Consider the following 18368-nt stretch of genomic DNA (forward strand, 5'->3'; position numbering starts at 1 on the left):
TAAAATATATTTTTTGCTGAGTAAGTTTCTCTTTGAATGAGCAAAGATGAGCAGCTCCAATGCATATTGCTGCTGCACAGTTACCTCTCAATGCAATATGGTTGTGACCTCTCCATATCTTACAAGCCAGGCTTACATACCTGTGCTGTGTACGGTGCAGCGGCTGATAAAAGCCTTTTCCTAGTCCTGTTTCTTCAACCTGCAGCAACAGGCTATTATCTCAGTAGTGATCTCAGTGGGAAGAAGACTTGGGAGGATTGAGCATTGGGAAGCTATGTAAATACAAAAGATAAAATGGATAGTGCTGTGATACTGCTGCAGTCTCAGCAATATTTTGATTTTATTTCTAGGAGGTGACCAACATTGTTTTCCAGTTTTGTTTAGCTCAAATTTGGTAGGCTCTTTGAGCAAGGGAGATTCAAACCCACGTCATTTCTTCACTCCTTTTACACTATGTGCTTGCTCTGTGGTACCCTTGGCATCACATTTGTAATTTAGTTACCTATTTTATCTTTAATCTGTGAACACACACATTAGGGTTCAATCTCCCTGGTTTAAACTAGACTTTTTGTGGGGTTGTGATGGTGACATTGTGATCTATGCCACTTATCTTGAGTATCTTGGTGATTATTGTATTGTAACAACAATAATATTGAATAATGGACCCACATTCTGATATGTATGTGCATTGTGTTTAAACTTGCATGCATGTGAGTTAAAGCCTCCACTTCCTGACACCACCTGCAGTCTGCATGTTTTGGCAGGTTATCACTTGGCCATTGTCTGATGCAGGGTCGATTTGATTGACAGCTGTGGACTCTCACTGTTGTCGCAAAGATGGCTCGTCATTGTTGCTGTTGGTGAAATGCTAATTTTAGTTCCCCCACGGCTGCCACCACCAACAACAACAAAGCGAGCCCCTAATGACATAAATGTAATGTCCATCTCTGTGGAAATGGGTGGCTTTGAAAATCAGACAGCATGTTATTAAAACAAAATCATAGCTGGGACCCTGCTGGCTTGTCACTGTTGTGATGCTAGTTGTTCAAAGGCAGCGAGGAAGAAAGGGAGGAAGGTGCAGCAGAGGGATAGAAAGAGAAAGGCAAAGGCACAAAGAGCAAGCCATAGATGAAACGGGACATGGTATAAACCAAATAGGTCAGATGAAAAGAAAGGGGGGAAAAAGAGTGAAAAATAAAGAAATAGTGAAGTGTCAAAAAGAAACTAATGAAAGAACAGGGCAAAAGATGTTGTGGGCTAGCTGACACCGCATTCTGAACAGCTGAGAAGAGCAGCCCACAGCAGGCAGTTGTCATTGCACAAAGATGAAAGCTATGTGGCTAGGAGTGGAGTACTCCACTAGTGTTAATTTTAGGGAGCCCACCCCAGCTTGCAGGGAAGCATGGAGGCAGTCAACCTTTACTCTCACTGTCTAAATTTAAGAGGAGAGGCTAGGAAGTGAGGCTCCAAGTCTCTAGACAGGCCTGCTGGTCAGAGTGAAGTGTGCAGACCTGGGTCCAGCACTTTCTTTTCTGAGCGACTTAGGTGGCAGGTTGGTGTTGGTGTTTTCTTTTTAGAAGTTAAACCAACTGCGATCAATTGGTAAACCACACCACAGAAAACATTATTTGGGGTATAATAGCTTTGACATTGTTTAAATTGTCCCAATGTGCTCTGTCACACTTAGGCAGGACTTTGTGTGAGTTTAAACACTAGGATTTTTAGGGAAAATATTATGAAACCATGCTTTTAGGCCTCAAAACTTTAGTCACAGACCATCTCAGATTGCATAATAGACAATATTTTCTTCCGTTAACATGGCTCAGGTGCGGTGTTATGTAATATCTTTTTAATCTATTATTAAAAAGATATTCTCTCTGGCTGTGAATGTTCATCAGGAATATGTAACCACATTATTGTCTACATTTTTTGTTAAAAGAAATTTCTGTTGTTTGCTCCATTGTTGATTAGTGCTGCATGCAACTCACCTGATGAAGTATGTGTGTGTGTGAAGTTAAATGCTGATCATACTGAATTCTTTGAAAGGAGCATTATCATAGCAAACACATTGTTAGCACAAAATTACCTAATTAGGTACATGTCAGCGTTATATAAACCAGCACCATTCATTTACATGTCATGTAATGGCTCCACCCCACCTCCACCACCGCCACACTCCTGTCAACTGAGTGACAGCCTGCCAGCTAGAGGGTGCTGAACTTGTATTTGACATGAAAAGTTGGACGAGGAAAGTTGGAATGGGAAAGAAATATGGGAGGATTTGGGAGGTTTGTGTTGGGGTGGCAGACATATTGATGATATTTTTCCTACAATATGTCAGGGATGTTTTTTCAGTTAGAGGTATTTCAGATCAAAAGGAAACCTAAAAGCATGCCAACGGATAAAGGTGGAAAGGGGTTACTGTGTACCAGGGTTGGACTATAAACAAAATTTGTCCCTGGCAATTTTCATCTAGGGCTGGATCATCCACATTATCCAGTCCATTGTAGGCCTGCAGTTCGCCCTCAATTGCTGTGAGAGAAAGTTCCAAAGGGCATTTTTGCGTCATCTTACTCATCTCAGTTCATTTTAAATCCTATATGTTACCTGAAAACATTTAGCATTTTCTATTTAATGTGTATTTTATATTCAGAACTCTGCTCTTTCTGTTGGTTTAATTTTTATTATTTCCTGCTTGACCTCTAACATTACATGGATGGACAGATCCACTTGAAGGGGCTGGGAGAGGTGACGACGATTAGTTCCACTTCTTGCACCTGCATGCCTTACAGTATAGGTAGCCTATTGACAATTTTGGGACTGTGTAATGCCTCAGTCAGATCTACTGTTCCAAGATCTAGCCTAGTTGGCCGTGACCAGCAAGTCAAATTTCTTCCCCCATATTGCTGTCGGGCTCCAGTTCTTATCCATCACTTACATCAAGTCATTTTGTCTCCTTATGGATTCAAATATCCAACCCTAACCCTCTATAAACATGGGTTTGGTACATGAGATATTGGCAGCATATCAGTTTTAATGAAGCTCAAAGGTCACTGGCAGTAACCATCAGGATACAAATGTTAGATTTTTTTTTACTATAAATTATATAAATACCTGAAATGAATTGGAGCTATCCTTCCCAATAGAGTAAGTAGTCTAGTGTTAAGTTTTAAAGACTTCATGCAAGCGATACAGACAATAAGTCTGTGGTTTGAGAAATGTTATTCACTAGAGTTGATATGGTGGTGCAGATTAAGGCAAAGGTAACCTGAAGTTTAGAGAAACAAGTTGTGACTGGAAGGTATTCAAATTTAATCCTCGAACCAGCTGGGAAAGTTTGGATGGGGGCAGTGAGCAGGACACTGGCCTCACAGGACAGCAGAACTTTTTACTTGACATTCAGAACCACAGTTGTATTATTTGCTAGTAGTAACGTTGCAACTACTCTGCTACGGTAATGTAAATACACAGTCTGCATGCAGAGCCAAATAGTTTAGCTCACCTTACAAACCCAACAAAACAATCTTTCTTTATTACAAAGAATTGGATAAGAGTTCAGCTTTAAAAAATGTTTTCTACAAGGTAACGTATTTAGGAGATAATAGCCTGAAACTCAACAATAGTAAAGAGATGTTCTATTAGCTTTGGCCTACAAGGAGTGAGGTAGGAAAAACAGGGAATCCAGTAACTCCAGCCCCTGAGTGAGGATTGTTGGTGTTTTTTCAGACGATGGCAGTTCAAGAATATGCAGACAGAAACCATTGGTTATTCTTAAGAATAGAGCCTGACCGATATGGGATTTTAAAGTCCAATACGAGTTTCTATATTTGAGGATTTTAAAATCCGATATGCTGATAACATAAAGATAATGTGGAGACCATACCAAGATACTATAACATAATGCAGTATAAAAATAAACTTTTTTTATTGTTAGAAATAGTACTTGGAACAAAAGTGCAGCTAAATCTATTAAAGTTTAGATAAAAGAACTGTCAATTCTTTTAAATTAAGAATGAAGACTTTTCTTTTTACCATTGCTTTTAATTAAATATTTACACGGTGAGAAATGAGTAGGTAATTGAGTGAAAAGATAATGAGAGTGAGATTGAACAGAGTGAAGGAAGTGGTCTTAAATCTCGCGCCTGAGTGATTTGCAGGAACCTCTGTCCACCTGTAAACGCGCAGGTGGGTCCAGAGTATAACCGGATCAAAGCGGCCTGTGGACAGACATGTCCTGGTTTCTCTGTAGTGTCCGAGGGTTTTTGGAGTTTCAGTGGACCCAAAGATTGCTATGGACCCGAGTACAGACTCGCTAGAGAGAGTAGATTAAGTGTACTTCTCTGTTTATTCTCTTTTCAAAATAATTGTAACTCAATTATTTGCTCAACCCCTCAGCCTGTGATTGTATACTGCACTGTAACTTTAATTATTTTTTTAATGTGTATTTTTTCAATTTCCCTGTTGCTTTTATGTTTTATGTAATGTGCTATACAAATAAACTTGCCTTGCCTTGCCTAAATAAGAGTCCAATGTATAAAACAACAGAAAACATTTTTAAAACAAATAATTTGTTATAAATTATAGAGTACTACCACTAATGAACATTAAATTAAATATTGTGGGGGCCAGCGAAACAGAAACAATAAAAATACCAATATAGTACTACTACTAAAAAATAATAATAATACCATATATCATCTCTCATGTCATTGTTATCATAACAATGATAAACAGGGCTTTCCTACATAGGCAAATAATTATATATATATTTTTTGTCATGCAGTAGTTATTACCTTACATATAATCTTCCACAATGACTCATTTCTACATCTAGTTTATCACCTGCACTCTGTTAATTCTATCCAAAGCTATGAGAAGCCATTTCCCAACCACCATCTGGCTCTTAAAAATGCTGTCTATGATACAACGGCACAGAGGAAACTCTGCCCTTGAATAAATCTATAATACTACATGGCTGTCTACAACGAGGACCTGCAGCTTTGAGATTTCACACTGACGTTTCACATTTGAAAGGTGAGATAAGTTAGATAACTTTTGTAGGCAGGAAGCAGTGTTAGATTCTTGTTCAGCTCTCCATTATTCAGATGTCCCCTCTGGTTTAATCATTTCTGACACGCTAAATGTAACTAAAGACAAGCAGCTTGCAGATATATTTACAATATGTTAAACACTATAATTTAACCACTCATTAATGTTAGTGCTTCTCCACTGATAAACATGGCTAATTTTGCAACGGTCAGCGTTAGCTGCTGTACGTGATGTTAAAAAATATTTCGAAGTAATAAATTAGAAATGAGAGGACCGGTCGATACAACTACCAGACTATTTCAGAAATAAATCTGCAATCACGTCTGTCAGCAGCATAGCCTCCAACACCCAACTACCGTAACATTAAACACACTGCTGTGACCCCGGAGAGGGGGATGAAAAACGGGAGGATTAGCAAGTCTGGTTTCCAAAGGCGAGAAGTGATGAGGGAAATTTTTTTTGTTATTATTATTATTATTATATTATAAGTCATGTAGTTGGTGCGTCAAAAGACCAACTCACCGGGAACACTTGAGTGTGAGAGCTACTAGGAGCTACTCTTCGTAGCTCCGGTAGACTCTGGTCAGCTGATGTTTTGTTCTGTGTTCATGACCTGAGGGAAGGATCCAACTCTCTGTTCAATAGTCATATATCGGCTGTTATCAACGCCAGTGCAGATCAGGGCTGGGCAATATGGACCAAAAAGTCATATCCCGGTACTGTTAGGCTTATCGGTATTTTCTGCTAAGTGGGCTTCAAAACAAAACCAACGTGGTAGCTAACAAATGACACCTCACTGGTATGTTCACTGTCACTTTAACTGGTCTGCTCTTGTAAAATATCCACTGTGTCAAAACTTGTAACGTAATAACTCTGTGTTTCTCTGAAAAATGCTACAATGTGTCGCCAAATATACCTGGACGGCCGTTAATATACATGGGCTGCCCGCCGAAGTAAAGTCTATGTGTGGGAAACACTGACTGAACCATTGTTTTTCTTTTTAAAAGCCAGGTCTTCAGCAGTGTCTACCGGCTGTGTCTCCCTCCATGTTGTTGAGTAGACTTTGAGTAGATTTTGTGAGTAGATGGCTGCCTGCAGACACAGAGGGAGGGGCGAAGCTGTGCGGTGAGGGAGAGAAAGAGGAGCAAACGCTGGCAGGACTTTACGGAAACATTAAATAACTCACTATATCGGAATAAACGCCGTATTGACTAATTTTATATCTCTTTTGAAATTATATCGGTATACCTCATTATACCAATATACCGCCCAGCCCTAATGCAGATATATCTGAAAGTAGCTTATATCGGCCGATAATAGCTGCAAAATGATAAATTGGTCGGGCTCTACTTAAGAATAATAAGGGCAATATAGGTCATAGTATTGGCTAGCGGTGTTGTGGCAAACACCATGTCTTACTTCTTGTTTGACAGTCACAGATCCACTTCCACCTACAGCTGCATGCATACTGTGTGCTGTATTACTTGAACAGAGATAGAATATTGATGCTTTAAAGATTGGGTAAAGTATTCAAAGTGTATGGATTACTGTCCAGTGCAAGACATGTACTTTTCCTTTGCACTGAACAGAACTTTATTATCATGGGAAATTCTGCAAATTGTCTTTATCTCCCTGTGCCAAATTCCAATACTCTTATTATATTTAAAGATTCAAAACAGTCAGGTTCATGATTTTGGTAGGTAATGTGATGACATATTTAATGATAACACCACCGACTTCGCTGAAGGTTCCCCTTCACCTCATCTTCACTTCCTATCAGTGCGTCATGATTCAGAGACTCAGTAAGTACAGGGCATCACCCCACCTCTAATACTCATGCAGTAAAAAATACTATAAACTAAACTATCTGATGCCACAGAGAGGTCAAGTAGCAGGTAAATCCCTCTTTCTCAAACTTGAACAGCATAGTGATTGCAGCATGGTAAAAGTCAGCTCAGCCCTGATTTTTTAAGAGCACAAGGCTGTGGCCTTGAAAGAAACATGAATGAGTTAAATCCCAAGGAATCACCCAGAGGAAGCAACCTGTGGAAGATGTATTTGAAATTAATTAAATGTAATCCTCTTTTTAGATAATTTCTCTCCAGCCAGAGAAATTAGTCCAGAGTGTAGGCAGAGTTCAACTGCCAGCTGACATTAATTACGATATTTCTCATGAAGAGTGGAAGTCTCAAATATGAGGATTACAGTGGTTGGAATCAAAATATGTGTGGCATGCATGCTTTTGTACATCGAGTTACAGATACTTCTCTGTCTCAGAGTTTTCTTATATTGTATAGCTAAGTTGGTTGCACTCTAAGTCTTTATATTATATTTCACTGGCATCTCCTGCACCGTTACATGCAAACCCCTACAGTCTAGTGTGAAGTTGACATTTGCACCCAGTGCCATAATCCACAGCCTTTAAAGAGGTGGTATTATGCTTTTAGGCTTTTTCCCTCTTCTTTATTGAGTTATATATCTTTTTTGTGCATGTAACAGGTTTGCAAAGTGAAAAAGCCCAAACGGAGTTCCCATCTCCCACAGAAAGCTCTGCTCTGAACCGCTTGAAAACAGCTTGTTTGTAGTCCAGCCCTTCACTTCCTTTACTTGTGACGTCACAATGAAAACGCGTCATAAAGCTTGCCAAGCGGCTTGTGGGGGTCAGGCACGCCCTCAAACCAAGCTAGTCTGAGCGGAGGCCCTTTGGCTCGACTCGCCTTTGTTTGGGTTTCCATTGTAGAGATGTTGTACCTGCTTCCAGGTACTTTTTTCGTATCACCTCACCTCCGTCGAGGTTCCAAACGAGCTGAGGGATACTAAAATGTAACATGAAAACAGGACAGACTGCTGATTGGTAAGAGAGAATATTCTCTATTCACTGCATCGTCATTACGAGGCCAGCAACAGAAAGTTTTATATTTTACAGTTTTCGTATGTAATTTCATCACTAAATCCACTTCTGAGAAGTTTTGAGGTGAGAAATCAGCTGTGTAGATTTCGAATATTGACAATTTTACGAGAAGTGATGGCGGAACAAAAATGTGCTTGAATATTTTCGGAGTTGAGGAGCTCCACAAGTGGCTGCGGGGGATCCCTGTGCCAACCCGCGGGAGGAGCGTGTGAGGCCGGCCAGCCGCCCGCTCACAGAGCCCTCTGCTCCCACCGTCACACAGACCGCTGCAGCAACAACGGCAGAGGAAAACACAGCTGGAAGGTTTTCGTACCGCTTATCTGTCTTTACATTCTGAGGAATGTTGAAACGTTTTAACTTAAAAAAAGAGAAAGCTGTGTGGATCGCTGGTGTGTCACAATGAAACATTACGTTGCGGCAGTTGTGTGTGGCGTCGCTATGACGACAAGCTACGTACTATCTCTGGCTACTATCTGCAATGGAAAATGGAGCAGAGCCGAGTAGAGTCGAGTCTATTTGCGCTATGGTAGCATTTTTCGGCAAGGCAGCATAGATCGTCAGAACACCGGCAGTTCAACGTTTAGTCCTAATGGTTAGATGTGGAACAATGATGTTGTGTGGTTGTGGACTGGTAATAACTTATACCATCTGTTAGGTTACGGTCTCAGTCTGAAGTGGCTTTGATTTGGATCACAATACCTTGTTTCTTACGACCCGCCCTTCTCTGCTTCTGATTGGCTAGTAGTTCTTACCTGGGAAATGCGCATGTGCAACTCCCAACAAAGATTTTGTACAAGTAAGATGCATCCCTCTGTAGCTCAAGAGTGGAGCGTACAACACACAGGGTGAAAAGAGGAGCTGCTGCAATGTGCAGTATGAAAAATATGGTGTTTTTTGAAAATTAAACCATGTAAACCTGTTCTGGTACAACACCTAATTAAGATTTTGAACCTGAAAATTAGCATAATACCACCTCTTTAACAACACACAGTAGTTGTTAGTGTACTGGGGGGGAAAAGATGAAACAGCAACATTTTTCCCTTCTTGTCATGCAGGTGGAAAGGAGAATAAGATGCCAATCCTCATCTCCAAGATTTTTAAGGGCCTGGCAGCTGACCAGACAGAGGCTCTTTATGTTGGTGACGCCATATTGTCTGTCAATGGTTATGACTTACGAGAAGCCACACACGATGAGGCGGTGCAAGCGCTGAAGAAAACTGGCAAAGAAGTCATCCTTGAAGGTAAGATATTTTCTATTCAGAGAAAAAAATCAAACCCAACATTGACTCTTTTTTTTCTATGTCCAGTGAAGTCTTTCTTTCATTGTCCTTTCTATTTTGTCCCTGCTTTGCTGTTAAGACGTTCTGCAGAGTGACAGGAAACTAGGAGTTAGGGTTAGTTAACTGCAAGACACACTTGCAAACTATCACAACTGCACAAACAACACAATTGCACTAACTATCTCGGTTGCATGATAAAGAAGTACTTCATATTTCTTTAACAACATAATCCTCAGAGTAGAAGAGAAAAAAATTCCAGTCTTTCATGAGAAAGAGTACTTCTACCTACTCTGTCTTCACTCCACAGCTCCAAATAGAGACGTAGATGGAAATCATGGGAACTTTTGATACTTTGATAGGTTTTGATAAATTTCATCTGCACTTTGGTTGATTTTTGCTTAAGGGCCATATATGACGAGCTGAGAGAGACGATCTGTTAAATCAGAGCTTTGATCATACTTCCTTGGAAACATCCAAATAATGAGTTGAACTGAAACAGCAAGAGGAAGCCAAAGACCAAATTCAATAATATTGTTGTGGCTCACACCTTTGAGAATCTCAGCGTGCTAATGAGCAGTCCTACAGAACTGAGAACTGTGGAGAACTTATAGGGTAAGTAGGCTTCATAATATATCGTTTCAGCATCCTCATCGTTATGTGCCCATGTGCAATCGCAGGATGTGCGATGTCAAGCCAGTCAAATTAACTCAAACAAGAATAACATTGCAATATCAGTTTTTTCCAATATTGTGCCGCCCTATCGTGCACGCACACAGACACACACACCAGTGCGGAGCAGAATGGGCTTCCGAAAAACATTAACAACTGCGCTGTCGTATAGCTACAGTTCCACAAAAAGCAACATGAAAAATGTGTTACAGGCATCCAACCTTCTAGAGATGCCACAATACCAGAAATTTTGTAGTCTATACCAATACCAGTGAAATTACAAAATTCTCTATACCAAATTCGAGACTGTGTTAAAAAACAAACTAATTAATCCCATGTACTACAACATACACTCCTTTAATAAATGATAAGGTTCAGCTCAATAACTGGAGGGAAAAACTAAAAGAACCAGCAGAGGCTACATACACACAGAAGTACAGAACAGAAATATAAAGCAAGAAGAAGTTATGAACATAGCGGTTGTTGCAGTTGCTTGCTATCCTATGTGGTAGGCTTGGCAATCAAATATGCGGTTAGGGTAAGACCTGCTGAGCATAAGAAGGTTTGCAGTGCAGTTAGCAGGTGTTTTCCTTCCTCTTGCTCATTTACATGAGCTACCTGAGCTGATGTACTGAAACGCTCTGTCCTCACCCAGAAAAAGACAACATACGTCAATAGTTGAATGGATTAAAACCACCAAGTTTTACTTAATGAGTAACCTCTTGCGGCTGTGTGACGAAGTGCATGTGAAATTTGAGGGAAAACACCAGGTATACATGATAAATAAGCACAAAACTCCTATTTAGGAGGTGGTGGGGGACCGGAGTTTGGTTCCCGTGGTTAAAAAAAACAAAAAAGGCCAACATTATTTTTTGTTAGCTAGCTAGTGTTAGCATTAATTTTGGGGGGTTTTAGTGTCAAGTAGTGTTTATTTTTTAGCACTTTATGTTGCATTTTGTAGAGTTTCATTTGCCTTAGCTAGCTAGCAATAACCTTTTTATGTAGCGGTCTAGCCAGCGTTGGCTACCGTTAGCGCTAACTATGTTACTATTAAATGCATTTATAGCCTCCAAAGCTCCTAACCCTTAAGCCTAATTCACGCTATGCGATTTTAAGCCCGATTAGCCGGTTGGTGAGCTTGGCGACCTTCAGGCTGTGATCGGGGGTAAATCAGCGATCGATCGGCAGCGGCCAACGTTGAAAGTCATGTAGTCTGCACGAGCCTTTACCATCACAAGGGTGTGTGCCTAAACCATGATTGTATACATGTCGACTAGTTAAACCTGCTACCACATAGGCCTCCCTGTGTTGCAATGGGGGAACTAAAAAGAACACTTATATATTTAGTTTTTGGAGTCATTAAAACACTCATATAGGCTGTTTTGGAGACATCGACTATCGACCTATTCTGTCGTTTCTATATGAGGACATGTTGTCATTTTGTTGGATGCGTTTGACTGTACACATTTGCCTAAAAACATCAGTCCTCCAGCAGGTAATGCCCAAGACAAAATTCCCTTAGGGGACAATAAAGTTGATCTTATCTTATCTTATCTTAAAATGGTTAATCAGATCTTTAGCTTTGTGGACGGGGAGAGGGATTTAAAACAATCTTTCCTCTTGCCAACTGATTGCATCACAGGAATTCTGCATCCTCCACCAACCTGACTTTAGGTCATTGGGTTGAATTATAAATTAACTCACTACAAATGCACTTAGTGTCTAAAGGCAAAGTTTGAGTGATGCTTTATACTTGATATTTCTATTTAAAAACAATATGGTTTTTATCAGGGACCATAAAACTTGATATTTTTTGCTTTTATTATTCCGTGTATTGATCTGTTCCCTGTGTGTCAAAGTTTGTGTTTTGAGAGAGCGCTCACCCACAGAGCCTACACAGAGGCTAAGATTTTATGTTCAGTGATGTGAGTTGAGCAGATGCTTCAGACCTTAGGCGATCTCATCGTATACTTCCAGATGAAAACCTAGTGACTCCAAAAAGTCTCTTCAGGAACTGTGAGAATCAAAGTCTAGTATTTATGTATTTTCTAAACAAAGAAATGGGTTCTATAAACTGAAATAAGAATTACGTATGAAACTCTAAAACCAGAGTTACCAGTTTTCCATGTGACATTTCTGTGGGTTAACTTGCACAGTGGGCTAGCATCAGTAACTTCAGTCAGTGGAGCAGATACAGCTGGAGCCACAGCCAGGGGAAATCATTGCAAATCCTCCTGCCTTACTTGTCCACAGTCAGGCAGAAAAGTGTTGATATCAGACGGCTCAACCAGCGCTGCTCTGTGATCCGTCATGTCAGGAATCATTTCATGGGTTTCCCTTCCCCCTGAGGACCTGATAAAGGAGTGAAGAGATGAACGAGGCTTGGAGGCTCACTGAGGGGAGAGTGTTTGTGTGTGTGTGTGTGTGTGTGCGTATGTATTTTTCTGATGTCCTTCAACTCCTGTTTGTGCGTGTATGCCTGTCTGACCCAGAGATTGCAGGATGCACATCTGTAGTGAGAAGCTTTGGAGTGTTTTTAATGGAACAGGGAGAATAAAATAAATATGTTTTTTGGTCAGCACTACAGGGCTATGAGCTTTTCTGCTGCATTTTTTAAGATTCCAATTTATTTAAACACTATTTGTGCATCATAAAAATACTTGTGAATACAAATGACATGAAGTTCAAGTACAATGCTTATTTTGGTTTTGGCATTTTATCAAGATACTCAGAAACAGTCAGAAACAAACTCCTTCTTGGCAACACTACAGTGTTAAAGGTCAGTGTAACAGTCTTTCTTATATGTGCATAGCAACAAACTGCTGTGCTTGAGGCAGTTTTTCATCGCTCCGTGTTATTCATAACACAGGCGGCCTTGACTGAGATCAAGGAAAAACTGCCTCCATCACATTAAAATATCTGGAATGTGTGAACAGTAATACTGGAATTTGTCAGATAAGTACTTTGACAACATTTAAGGGAGTTAAATTAGAGGTTTCACTGTCGTTCTGCGCTTGTAGAAGGATTTCAAATCAGGTAAAGAAATATTTTTAGTAGCCTGTATTAAACTGATTTCTGCTCACTTAGATTAAAGCCATTTTGATTGTTGCAGCAGCACAGCTCTGCTTCATACCTTTTGGCAGTTTGAAGCATGTTTTCAAGGATACTACCGGTATGTAATTCTTTCAGTGAGATTGTACTGGCTAAAAGGTTGTCTTTAAAATTGCTTTCATACAAAAGATGAAAACATTAGATTATTATTTTGATAGGGGTTAAGGGTTTCCAGCTATGCACATGTGGCACCCCATTGTTCACTTAATAGATTTTTAATAAATAATGTGATTTTATTGTCCCACACAGTTGCTTAGCAGCCAACAGAAGAGAGAGGTAGCACTGGGTAGCTCCAGGTGTGTGACTATGTGTAAAATCTTCCTGATTTTGCATTTCCCAAACATCTTACCATAAATAAGAATTTGGGCCGAGCCCATATGTCTGTCTGAAAAAAAAGAGACTTACTATATGTTCCTAATAGGATGCCCTCTGTTCCTCTTCCTCTGTGTTCCTGTCGCACCTTACATCAAAATGGTGATTGAATAATCAATGTGTATGTGCGAGAGAGGGACAGTAAACACCTGAGAGGGTCAGATAAATATAACAGACCAGATGAAACCATAAAACCTCAGCTGCCTTCATTTCCTTCCAATGACATTTACAGCCTGACTGTGTGTGTGGGTGTGGGTGTGTGTGTGGGTGTGTGGGGCAGAGAAAAGAAACGAGAGGTGCATAGGGCACGTCGACATTTTCCCAGTCCTACTCACCTTATTATCACACCATTCCATAGGGCGTTGCTGTCAAAATGAATTGGGAGATTTATCAATTCTGTAAAAATAATCTGCGTGACAACATGAAACAATTAGACATGGCGTAGTAGTGGTTGTGGAGCAAAAGTGCAACAAATGGGAAATGAAAAAGAAATGAAAAGAGACTGCAGATATATATGAAGCAGCTCTACAGGGACTGGATGAGCTACAATATGAAGCACTTGTCTTTGAACTGTCCCACTGGGATTATACCCTATTTTGATTTGACTCTCACTGAAAACGCATACATCATTGCCACCAGCTTGCCAGCCAAGACGAGGCGTGTTCCACTACTGTATGGAGAACTCACGGAAACAAGGAAAGTGTGTGTGTGTGTGTGTGTGTGTGTGTGTGTGAAAGAAAGAAAAGGTGGTGGGTAGGGATAGTTCACTAGTAAAACTGTTCCCTGGGAAACCAAGGTCTGACAGAAAAGCACACACAAATATAACCCCATACTACATATACACATAATTACACACATGAAAAAATAACACACGTGCACAAGGTCTAGCAGAGAGGAAGGATAAATAATAATACAGGTAACAAAGTGCTTTTCAATCAATCTAAAACATAAATAAATAAAGATAAAATAAGAGCAAAAAATAAGAATAGGCCTCACACAGTGGTTTACAATAATAATAATAATAATAATGAATATGGCCGCAAGCGGCGATTTGTGGGTTCAGCCCTTTTTTTTATTCTTTTTTTTTTACATTGTTATAAAACATCATGGATATATAACATTATGGGATGTGCACCGCCCAAGCCTGGAGGGCTCTGCAGCGGGTGATTAAAGCTGCTCAGAAGATCATTGGTACCCATCTCCCGAGCATCAGTGATATCGGTGAGGTGAGGTACCGACGCAGAGCCCAAAGGATACTAAGGGACAGCACCCACCCAGCCACAGCCTGTTCACCCTGCTGCCTTCTGGGAAGAGAGATGGACGTTTCTGCTGCCACCAGACTGCAGAGCAGCTTTTTCCCCCAAGCTATCAGACTTTTAAGCTCAAATTGATCCTCAGCACTGCTCCACTGATTATAGTTTATTTCTGTTTACCATTTTTATAATTGCTTCTGTATTAATGTATATTGTCGTCTATGTAGCAGAAGGGAGTTACAATACTCAATGTCATTATATAACCTGTTATATTGTGACAAAATCAATGTACCTACCTACAAGGTTGTTAATAAGTCATTATACAGCACAAGGCTGCATAACGAAATGAAATTTGTAGTTCTTTCATGCTACACACACAGCTTAATTAAGTGTAGGCCTATAATAAATTATAAATAAAATAAAATAAAATAAAACAATATATACAATAGGCCTTTTGTGTACATAGAGAAGGTCTTAGATCTTTGAGTTCAGCTCATGATGAATAGGGGCAAAAACAAAAGTGTTGCGTTTATAATTTTGTTAATTATAGTTTTGTAATGATTGGATAGTTCCTGATTTATAGGCTAATTTGTGTTATGCCACACCCATTTATTGCATTTATAGCATCCCCTAGTGGTCAATATGAATGAAACTTTTCAGTTTCAGACACTTACGTGGACATGTCCTGTCAGTTTTGTGATGATTGGCAGTTTTGGGAAGGTTACTTTGGAAATGTAATAGGTTACCGATTACAAGTTACCATTTTTAAAAGACAGCTTGAGAGGCATTTTAACTGGTAGACTGGTGGCACTGCACATTCAAACATGAGAACCAATCAAAAGCATCTGAATAGCATCAAACTTTCTAAACGGCTGTGGCTGGAAATGGCAAAGGAAGACCTGCAAATTGAAAAACAAAGTGAATATTATTTAACATATAGCCTAGCTTTCTACAGAAAATATTCAGATGTAACCCCCATTGTTATCATGAATATTTTCAACTGCACTAATTTAAGTACACATATTTCCTAGTAACTGTAATGGATTATAGTTACCTTTATTTTGTAATTAAAGGTCCAGTGTGTAATATTTCTGAGGCTCTATTGACAGAAATGCAATATAAGATCCATAACTATGTTTTCAGTGGTGTATAAAGACCTTACATAATGAACCATTATGTTTTTATTACCTTAGAATGAGACATTTATATCTACATAACCGCGGGCACCCCCTTCTATGGAGGTTGCTGTATTTTGTCTTCATGTTTCTACCGTAGCCCTCAACGAACAAGCAGCGCTACAGAGCGGGTTTCGTCATCACGGCGTTCTTCTGGTAGTGTAGATGCCCGTCACTACATTGAATACCTACAAAGAAGAAGAAGAGGAAATAATAATGTAAGCTACCTTGTTGAGTAGAGGCTTTTATTTTGAAGTGGGGGAGAAATGGAAGTTTTCGTGCTGTTCCGGTTCAACAGTGTGCAAGAGACGAAGAGAAAATAATAAAGATGTCCCGTCTTGGTTCAAACAACGGAGCCTCCGTGTTGTTATTTTGGTAACCACACAAAACGTATAGGCGAACTAATAACCGCTCGGTTACATTGATGGCAGCGGTGGTCGCTTTGCTGTGACGTCCGCCGATGAAAAAGTGTATTTTGTGAGACTGTCGAGGTAGTTTGTGAAAGTTTCAGCTAGTTAGCTCATGTTAGCCACTGCTAACACGCACGTAGCTTCACTTTGTACAGTGTTCGGCTAGCACGAGTCGGGGAGTTCATGCCGCGGTTTCGCCATGCGGTTGTAGTAGGTAGCGAGGGTAGGCAGGAATTACATGCATGAAGACAATAACACACGGCAAGATGTGGAAGTGCGACGAGGACCCCCTGGACTGCAGAGAGCGGCGTAGGGAAAGGCCATTTGCAGGCAACGTGAGGACTGAACTGCCGCCGCCCTTCGCGGGAGAGGAAAAACAAAGCTTTCCCTGCTGGGCCAGGCAATATGAGGTCTACGTCCACATGCTTCAGGTGAGAGTTTGGAATTATATGCAGCGGAAATAAGCAAGCTAGTTCAAGAAGCATTCCCTGGCTATGGTGACATAGCTCAGAAGGAGGAGAAATTTCACAGGTTTCTGGCTGGACTTGAACCGACTTTGAGGGCCAAATGTAACGAACAGGGGGCTACTGATCTGGAAGAGGCTCTGGTCATTGCTGGCCATTGTGAAGTGGCCAGAGAGACGTTTAAGATGGACTATGTCAACACGCGTGTACAGCTGGGGGTGGTGCAGCTGCTATGGTGCATTCCATATCAGATGGAGGTGGTTTGTACAGAGCTATGGACAGACTTCATGAAGAAATGAGGGAGATGAGGATGGAAATGAGACATCTGGCAGAAGAAAATAACCGACTGAGATCCAGTGACGGGAGAGGCAGACTGAGAACCTCCTCACCGGGACGAGAAGGTCAGTGTCAGTGTGCTTGTGGGGAGCAGGGCTGCCAGTTACGTTGCCCCAGAGATGATCGGAGAGGGCGTTCACCTGACCGCGGCTGGCGTGAACGGAGAGCTGTGTGGGGTCCCGAGGAAAGGTGGGATGGCCGGGTGCCCTACAATACCCGAGCAGATGCTCGACACATTGGGCACCTAGGAGGTGAATCTTGGCAGCAGGTGTTCTATGTGCTTAGAGTCCACACAAGCGGGACTATTAGGCCTGGACTTTCTCGCCTCAAACCACGCCCTTTTGGATTTTGCTCGAGGCAGACTGCTACTGAAGGACACTGTTATTCCCCTTCTAAGTGCCTAAAGATTTGATCCCTGAGTGTTGTAACGTTTCTATTGCAACTGCCGTGACATTGCCCCCCCTCAGCGAGAAGCTGGTGCCCGTGACTGTATCCCCGCCCGGGCCTGTGGATCAGCTGCCTGACTTTGTGGGCTACTTGGCGCCCAACCTCCAGACTAAAAGTGAGTGTGTGGTTGCTCACACAGTGACAGTGGTGAAGGACAGGGTGACCACTGCCCACATGTTGAATCCTACTGATAAGGACGTTATACTGCGAGAAGGCATGCATTTGGGGGAACTTTTTTCCCCACTGGTCCCGGTGGAGACTGCCCCTGCTGTTCCACCGACTATGGTGCCCTTGGTGTCGCTGGAAGAGTCTTCGGCCAGTCTGCAACAGAAGGCGCTACTAGTGTCGTTGCTGGCGGAACACAAGGGGATATTTAGCACTTCAAATGGGGTGCCTGGCAAATGCACACTCGTCAGACATCACATTAAAACTGGTGATCATCCTCCCCTGCGTCAGCGTGCATACCGGACCTCGCCAGAGAAGAGGGAAGAGATGGACCGGCAGGTGGCAGCCTTGTTAGCCAATGGGGTAATTGAGGAGAGCTGTAGTCCCTGGGCCTCACCTGTCGTCCTAGTAAGAAAGAAAAATGGTGAGTGGAGATTTTGCATTGACTACCGCCGCTTGAACTGCATCACTGTTAAAGACTCTCACCCCCTCCCCAGAGTGGATGACACCTCGGATGCGTTGGCAGGCTCCCTGTGGTTTAGCACCCTAGATTTCTCAAATGGCTACTGGCAGGTTGAGGTTGCGGAAGAAGACCGGGAGAAAACGGCATTCACGACAGGCAGGGGCCTGTACCAGTGGCGTTTGATGCCCATGGGCCTCACTAACTCACCTGCGACGTTTCAACGCATGATGGAGCTGGTGCTCAGAGGGCTTCCGTGGCAAGTG

The 18368-nt window shown here is 41.4% G+C and overlaps 1 protein-coding gene across 2 annotated transcripts in view; it reads left to right on the forward strand.

The window, feature by feature from the left end:
• The window catches only part of snta1 (syntrophin, alpha 1), a 53392-nt gene that overhangs the window by 1690 nt on the left and 33334 nt on the right, over positions 1 to 18368 (forward strand). For both annotated transcript variants that reach the window (XM_046075595.1, XM_046075594.1), the window contains one exon: positions 9016 to 9201. In XM_046075595.1, coding sequence (XP_045931551.1) covers positions 9016 to 9201 — 186 coding nt within the window. The remainder of the gene's footprint in view (positions 1 to 9015; positions 9202 to 18368) is intronic.

Source organism: Micropterus dolomieu, linkage group LG18 (assembly GCF_021292245.1).
Source record: "Micropterus dolomieu isolate WLL.071019.BEF.003 ecotype Adirondacks linkage group LG18, ASM2129224v1, whole genome shotgun sequence".
Taxonomy (NCBI): Eukaryota; Metazoa; Chordata; class Actinopteri; order Centrarchiformes; family Centrarchidae; genus Micropterus; species Micropterus dolomieu.